General features: G+C 38.2%; 1 protein-coding gene across 6 annotated transcripts in view; it reads left to right on the plus strand.

Annotated features, from left to right (window-relative positions):
* The window catches only part of LOC111868757 (protein diaphanous), a 79,830-nt gene that overhangs the window by 56,175 nt on the left and 14,797 nt on the right, over window positions 1-8,858 (plus strand). For all 6 annotated transcript variants that reach the window (XM_033753163.1, XM_023859728.2, XM_023859721.2 and 3 more), the window contains 4 exons: window positions 2,643-2,791; window positions 4,770-5,129; window positions 7,823-7,965; window positions 8,392-8,659. In XM_033753163.1, the coding sequence (XP_033609054.1) occupies window positions 2,643-2,791; window positions 4,770-5,129; window positions 7,823-7,965; window positions 8,392-8,659 (920 nt within the window). The remainder of the gene's footprint in view (window positions 1-2,642; window positions 2,792-4,769; window positions 5,130-7,822; window positions 7,966-8,391; window positions 8,660-8,858) is intronic.

Genomic DNA, 8,858 nt, shown 5'->3' on the forward strand with positions numbered 1-8,858 from the left:
CAATATGACGATTTTTGCTTTGTTTCTGGATCATAACCAAAAATCCAACTTTTGCCACCCCTAATGATCCTAGGGATAAAAATTGGGTCCTCGTTAGCCTACCCCTGCTTTTAATCATTTGTTAGAGTCAGGGAACAAACTTTGCAGCAATGCGGCACATTTTCAAATTTTCTGTTAAGACCTCCTGGCAAACACCATAACTGATCCCAGGGTTGCCTTTGAGCTCATGGATTTTTTTGGGAATGGTCTTTGCAGATGAGTTCTCAGATTTTTTCAACATTTTCTACTGTTTTGATGGTGCTTGGTCCCCTTGAAAATTCATCATCTTCAACTGACACTCGACCAGCCTTGGAACATGAATGCCATTCAAAAACCACTGTCCAGCTTAGAGAATGTTCTCCAAAAGCCTCACAAAGCATATCAAGGCTTTTGGTAGCTGATTTACCAAGCTTTACACAAAAGTTGAAGCATACACGTTACTCAGTTTTGCGGCTCATCACAGACAAAACGAAACAAGAAGCTGAAAGAGCACTTGTGCAAAAACAGTGCATGTTCACAGCGTGGTGTCACGTGGCATAGTGATGCAATAGGCTTTCGGAAGTGTGCCCATGGCCTCCCCTCTCATCTTTCACTGATGCAGTTACAACAATAAAAGTCCAGGAACTTCCCAATTGCAACTCATATAGACAGGTTTTTGATTGATGACTCGATATATTGCACACTTCAATACAGTGTGTGACCACATTTTACTGTTTGCTATTACACACGCATGCACATGCGTGCGCACACAACATGCACACACTAGTGTCTACAGTCACATCTTCACTGCCTTTGCTTTGTAGCAGCTATCAACTGTCAATGATCCCCTTCCTCTGGGTTCTTGAAATTTCCCTGGCCTCAGCTACCAGCTTCTAACAGTAACAGCTTACAGTGACTGAACCCCCAGTAGTTCTCTAACTAACTTTAACTCAGTGTCAAAGTCAGAGTTATGTTATGACCAATAGTCAGTCGTCCAGTCTGTCTTGGTGTCAGACACCCATCTGCAGCCCAAGACCAAATTTTTATTAATGTCAGACAGTTGCGGTTTGTTGATGGGGGCGCATCTTCTCTGACGAGAGGCTGGGTCTGTCATTTACAATTTCTGCTGGTCCTTGCCAGCGCAGTCATTCTCAGGTTCAAGTCCTGTGGGACTCATGACTACATTTTACTCTCTCAGATATGAGACTCCACCAACCTGAAGGGCCAGTTCCCCATATTTATATCCCCCAGGAACAGGGTGGCCCAGTTATACCACCACGCACTGGGTTCCCTTTTCATTGCCTCCAGTGACTCACAGGGCTACAGTGGAGGTATTTGACCCCACCTTCATGTGCTACTTACTGGTCCTGGTTATACACCTTGGCACAGACTGCATAGAAAACGTCTTTTCAGTTAATGCTGGGTTCTGTCATTGCCATGGAAACATGCTTGTTTGCGTTGTCATTACTTAGCAGTGGCTGTTGGGTAGTTGCTTGTTTCATGGTCATTGCCTAGCAGTGGATCTACATGCCACAGTGTGTAATAACCACAACTTCTTTTTTCTACAGTAATAAAAAATTACATTTTTCTCAAGTTGGAGGCATTAGTAACAGCCTTTTCATGTGAATTTCATGAAGTATTTAAAGGAACATATTATGTCATTGGTAAAATTTCAGTCTGTGCCTTGGCCTTAGGATAATATGTTCTGCAAATAAAGCTACCTCTGAACTATTCTACAGCAGAGAAAATATGAAAGTATGTCACAGAGTCATTTCTTGATTTGCACGGTAGATGCATTCATGGAAAGCGTCACAATCGAGCAGATTTTCTGTAAGAAGTGAAGGAAAATTGGAGTTCATGCATGGGCTCTGGAGGGTTATAGATATTTATTCATATAAAGTGTTTTGCTTAGTAGTTTGTTATTTTATTTTAAGGATCATTTTATTTCAGATTTTATACCATCACTGCAGGCAGCTATATACACGTCTGTTGTTTTCAGTGCCACACAGTCATCCATCATGTTACCTGTTACTGACTGGGTAATTTTGTTAAAGTTAGAACTAAAACAACATGAATTAAGAAGTTGCCTGTTACTAATCACATAATTGTGTTGATGTAAAAACTAAAGTGATGTGAATTAAGAAGTGGTGTATGTTCTTCAATTACGTTAGACTGAGATTGTGTAAATCAAATGCACGTAAACCAAGAAATGACTGTACGCATATTGTTTTTCACTTAGTTCCTTCAGTAAAGCCTGCTTGCTTGTTGCTTGGCATACCTTTAATGCTGAAGATGGAGGCAGTATGCTCTTCTAAAATGTTGGTAAACTTGTAAGAGAATACACAGCATAATATCTATAAGACAGTACTTATCATACTAACGACTGTAAGAACCTCAAATCTGACATTTGTCATTGTTCTGTTTCTCCACATTTTCCCCTCGCTGCTCCTCTTGAATGTTGTAACTGTAACTGACTGTTATTCTATCCATGGCTGTTTTGCATACAGTGCATTTGCTTGAAATATATTTTATTTTTATTATGTAAATGTTGTTAATAGAATGAATCCATATTTATATACACTTTGCACTGTTATAATAAACATGACCAAAATTTATTCTTAAAGAAAAGTCTCGTGTAGAAGATGAGCGAAAATTGGATGAACTGAGGCAGAAATTAGAAGAAGCTATTGCAGTTAGACAAGAGACAGAAGCAAAACTTGCCCATGCTGAGAAAAAGATATTTGAGCTGGAGCAGCTGCCTAGAAGTGGCAAGGTAGGCAGGTATTGCTCAAATTGTCAGTTCATTATGAACATTCTTTAAAATGTTAATGTTTTAGTAGATTAGGTATGTGTACAGCTTTGGGGTAGAAAGTGTTGGTCATAAATGTTATGAACAGAATAATGTATTTACTCATGTAATTCACACATTCAAGTCCAAGTTTTAATGATTGATTATTTGAATGCATGAGTTTCATGAGGATTTGTGAAATTGGCAGTCATGCAATTACCAGTTCCCACTGGAGAAGGAATGTACTTCCTCAAAAATGCTGAGTGTATGGAGTTATACTACATTAGAAGCAGAGTCATTTTTTTTTCATTCAATCCATAAGGGCCAGGCTTGGGGTAGCTACTCTGGACAGTGGTTGGAAGTTTGGGTGGCGGAAACTTTCTTGGTTAAAAATGTTATGTTACTATCTGTTTAATCCGGTGTATTCATTAGGAGAGAGATTTCCAGACTTTGACCACAAATGCTGAAAATATGGGGTGTCCAGATGAAAGGTATCCAAAATAAAAAATGTATATCTCGGAAACTAATTGTCATACATGTATCCGGTTTATGTCATTGGAAAGCAAAGCTCTGAAAGTTTTTTTTTTTCGTACCCGGCTTATGCGCATATGCTGCCACAGGTTAAGATCAGCGACCTTCAATACCTGAAAGCCCACATAAGGGACACTGTGGCTATGGTAACACCAAACATGCTTCAAGTATGGATATTTGTCGTGCCACCAAAGGAGCCCACATTTAAATTTATTGTGAAAGTTATATGCGCAGAAAAGAACTTTGATAGTTTCCCTTCATAATGATTTAACCCGTTAATATATATATATATAAATTCTTTCTGAGATATAATGATTTTATTTTGAATACCTTTCATCCGAACATTCTGTAGATTTAAGAACTACACAATATTACTGGATGCTGCAGGGGTGCTGAGGTGAATCTGTGAATGCCATGTCCAGAAACAGCTATAACATAAACCCTTGGTCAAAAATAGCTTAATTCTTTCCATAACTTGTTATTCCTTTGTTGAATTTTGCTACATTCCATAGCAGCTGTTTTTGTCATTTGTGCAATTTCACTCTAGCCATGTCAGACACAAAAATTAAAGTTGGTTGCAGTTCATATGACATTGTAAATCATCTGATGGATGATAAATACATGGATGTTAAATTGTAAATCATAGTTACCAGTTTGGAGAGTATTCAGTTATTTTCACTCTAAAGCCTGGTGTATAATTTGAACGTTACCCTCAGTTTACATGATGTTTGACCAAACATAGAACTCACTTTTTAAAAACGTTTCTCTAAATTAAGACAACTAACATGTGTAACTCAACTCTCTGGATGACACTACTGGGAAATTCCAGTCTGTGTAATTCGATATGTACAACTGACAATCCAGCCCAATGAATTGGAAATTCTCTGTCATAGTATTTTTCATGGGAATAATCTTCAATATATTAAATGAAATGGGTGAAATGTTTGGGGATTCATTTCTTCTGTATTTTACAGCAAAGAAAGAGAGTATATGATTTATGTGATGGCATTATACATAAGCAAGTAATTACGATATGTGTTCAGTCCAGAGCAATGTGGTGGTGCAGCAGTTAAATGGGTTTTTCCCCAGACACTTTTGTTTTATACCAGTGGTTTTTACTAATCTGGCATTTCCTCTGAAGCATGTGACCAACTTTAATATTTTCCACAGTGCCTTGATGTAGGTTTTCGACACCTTACCTCTGTCACATGGTCAGTTTCAGATTGTAGAAGAGTCTTGTTTTTAATCCACAGTCATGTGTTAAGACTTCACCTCCTCATGCAAAGTTTTAAATTGTGATCTCTATTCTAATTCTTTTGAATTCCTTTAATTTTGAAATGACAAAAGCGAAATTCTTCACATCAGCAGCTAACATTATATAAACCTTGTGATTCAATGAATGCATGAAGTTTATATTTTATATGACTTACAGGTCAGTGGGGGACCACTCCCCCCACCTATGCCAGGAGGTGGAGGGCCACCGCCACCTCCTATGCCTGGTATGGCAGGACCACCACCTCCACCAATGCCAGGTGGAGGCCCACCACCTCCACCAATGCCAGGGATGGGAGGTCCTCCACCACCTCCATTCCCTGGTATGGGTGGACCCCCACCTCCCCCTATGCCTGGTATGGGAGGTCCACCACCCCCACCCTTACCTGGTATGGGTCCACCACCACCTCCAGGATTTGCCATGCCATCTGCTCCAAAACCTGATATTTTGCCCCATGGACTGAAACCAAAGAAGAAGTGGGAGGTGGAAGGCCCCCTGAAACGAGCCAACTGGAAGGCAGTGAGTACTTCATGATGTCAAGTGATATTGTTTTATACTTGTATGTGCTGTGTTTGTATTTCTACCCAACTTCTCTGTCTTATGACACTTTTAATGCAGAAATGGAATTAATTTCTGTATCTACACTCAACTCTCAATTATCCGGGGGCGGATAAACTGGTTTGTGGCTTAACCAGGGCTTTTTAAGGCTTATATGTTGTTTAATATTCATTCACTTTTGTTTCACATGCTGAGTTGTAACACTATTTTCGCACCAGTGTGAACCGAGCTCTACAATTTTTGGTCCCGTTATGCTAACACAATGTTCTAGGGTAGGGGTGAAAGAATGCAAGGATTTGCGGAAAGTTTCAAGGACAGATACACCGCCCAGCAAAATGTCAGGGTGTAAAAGGAAGCGTGTTGTGTTAAGTATTCAACAGAAACTTGAAATTACCAATCAGTTGGGAAAAAGAGGTGTAGTTAAACAATTAGCAATTCAATATGGTATTGGAGAACAAACTGTTCGTGATTTGAAAGAGAAAAGAATCAATTAATTTCCTTTGCTTCGTCTTCTAATTCAAGCAGAATGAAGAAGAGAAAAACCATGAAAAAATCAACATATGATGATCTTGACAAAGCAATACTGATCTGGTTTAATCAACTAAGGGCACAGGGAACAACAATAACAGGAGCAGTTTGTGCTAAACAAGCGAATTTTTTTTTTTCCAAAGCACTTGAACTACAAGGAAGTTTCAACGCTTCTTCCGGTTGGCTAACACATTTCAAGCAGCGTCATGGAATACAAGAAATTAGTATTCAAGGTGAGAAATTGTCAGGGGACTTGTCATCATCAGTTCAATTTTGCACCAATTTTGATAGTTTCATGGAAAGTGAAAATCTGCTGCCAGAACAAATCTATAATGCCGATGAAACAGGTCTTTATTGGAAATGCTTTCCAACCAGAACTTTGGCATTTCAAAATGAAAGACAGGCTCCAGGTCACAAATCCAGTAATGAGAGATTGACAGCCTTGTGCTGTTCTAATGCATCAGGAACACACAAACTAACACCAGTAGTTATCGGCAAAGCAAAAACCACTCTCTTTTAAAGAAACAGTAGCTTCAAATCACCCTATCCATTATTTTAATCAGAAAGGAGCTTGGATGAGTAGAGTGATATTTAAAGAATGGTTTGATTTTAAATTTGTGCCTCAAGTTCGTGACCATCTAAAATCCCAAGGCCTACCTGAGAAAGCTGTGTTCCTCATTGACAATGCGCCCTCACATCCTAACGAAAGTCTCCTGAGGTCAGATGATGGAAATATTTTTGTGAAATATTTTCCCGCTAATGTTACCGCACTTATCCAACCAATGGATCAAAGAGTTATCTCAAGTATGAAGAGAATCTACAGATCAAATTTGCTACAAAAGTACATTGATGAAGATCTGACGTGTTTCTGGAAGTCTTTTTCAATATTACTTGCCATATACGAGATTTCAACAGCGTGGGATACAGTAAAGCCATCTGTATTGAAAAATTCATGGAAGAAATTGATGCCTTTCATCACTAATGAAGATGACGAAATCCATGGATTCACTGGATTCAGTTAAATGAGATAGCCATAGAATTGACAAAATTGGCTAACTAAGTTCATGGTGGTGAAGAAGTCAACAAGGAAAATATAAGAGAGTGGTTTGACTGTGACTCATGTGAGCCGGGCTTCGAAATGTTAAGCGGTGACAAAATTGTAAGTTTGGTGGGGGTGGAGCCAGAAGAGCTAGAAGAAAGTGAGAATGAGGAAGAGGTGGACAGTGTTGCTAGTAAGAAAATATCACATGGTGCTGCTCTTAATCATTTGGAATCCTTACTAGACTATCTTGAGAGTGAAGAGAACAGTTTATGAAATGACAAGCTAATATTACATAGGCTTCGTACGGATATCCATAAAAAAGAAAATGCCACAAAAAAGCAAACAACAGTATTAAATTTTTTTAAGTGTTAAGTGTGAATATTCGTAAAAAGTGTTGGGTGTTGTTGAACGCTGTAATTGAAATAACTAATTCATACTTCAGTGTAATGTAAAAAAAGTATTAAATAGGCCATGAGATGACATAAAAATAAGGTTGAATTAATTTAAATACAGATAGGCCTATAGTATTATGAAGGTACAGTATTACGGTGCTACTTTGAATAAAATTTGTCTTAACCAGGTTTTCGATTAATCGTGATTTCCATCCCCACCATTATCCTGGATAATCGAGAGCTGAATGTATATGAATTCTCACATAATATTTCAAAATAATGAATGAATGAATGAATGTGTTCTTTAGTTGCAGGTTTTTTTTTTATCTTTGTTAGATACTCATCATCTTTCTTTCTTCTTTCTGCATAGCATTTTGACTAACAGCATACAAGTACAGTGTCTCCAATGAATGTGATTTCTTTGGCTGTTTTCAAGAATTTTCAGAAAATGAGAACAAAATTGATCTTTTATATTGATTCTGAAATTTATTCGTCTTGTCCCCCAAAATTTTTACTCATTTATGGTTGGTTGAGGTCAAAATTTTATTAGTACCTGTTTCTAGTCTTTGCAGAAGAATTTGTATCTAATTCTCATATTTTTCATGAATTGTATTCAGTGCAATAATAAGAATGTGTGTGTGTGTGTGTGTGTAAACATTTATAAAAATATTTCCTGTGGATTTGGTCTACAGATCTTACCCCAGAAATTGTCAGAAAAATCATTTTGGGTGAAGGTTCAAGAGGAGAAACTTGCTTCACCAGACATTCTTAATGGACTAGCTCAAAAATTCTCATCCAAGCCTCCTGCAAAGAAGATAGATGATGATGTAGATAAGTGAGTCACAAGTTTATGCTGTTATCTTGGAAGCAATCTTCTGCTGCTAATAAAACAGTAGATGGATTTTTAGTTTCGATTTATAATGTTCAATTTATGCAAGACCTTTTGGTTCTGTTCATGTATTACTTGAAAGTAAGAATTCCATCCTGTTGGTAAATAGCCTATAAATGGCAAGTTCAGTAGTAATACTGCTTCCCTTCAAGCCTTTGGTTGGATAGTCTTTGGATGCCGACTTTTCCTGCAGCACTAATGTAATCATTATTTTGCCACGTTTCAGTAATCAGCCTCATTAAATGCAAATGGAATAAACTGCAGGAATTTAGGATGACATGATTAGCGGAGTCTAATGATATTTCACTGCCCTTGAAATTTGGTACAAACCACATGCTGTTGGATGATATTTACTACCTTTTCTGGTTGCAGGGCTGGCACTATGAAGAAGGTGAAAGATCTGAAGGTACTTGATGGTAAGGCAGCACAAAGCATTTCAATCCTGCTTGGAGGATCACTAAAGCACATGAGCTATGCTGATGTGAGGAAGTGTATCCTGCGTTGTGATGACAGTGTAATAACAGACAATGTTCTTCAGCAACTCATACTTTACTTCCCTCCACCTGATCAGCTGAAGAAACTGGAGGCTTTTCGCAACAATTACAGCGACCTTACTGAGGCAGAGCAGTTTGCTGTCACGGTAGGTCCCTCTTATATATTGTAAAGTGTTTTGCTACTGAAGATGCCGTTCAGATTGTTAATTGGTTTATTTAACCATTCAGCATGGTTTGACGTGTATGTTTCGTCAGGTATTTAAATCGTCTGCGGGGGTTCGACATCTATGTTTCGTCCAGCTACACACCTATGTTATAACCCCCATAATCATTGTTGGTTTTGCT

The sequence above is a fragment of the Cryptotermes secundus genome, unplaced genomic scaffold, assembly GCF_002891405.2.
Source record: "Cryptotermes secundus unplaced genomic scaffold, Csec_1.0 scaffold280, whole genome shotgun sequence".
NCBI lineage: Eukaryota > Metazoa > Arthropoda > Insecta > Blattodea > Kalotermitidae > Cryptotermes > Cryptotermes secundus.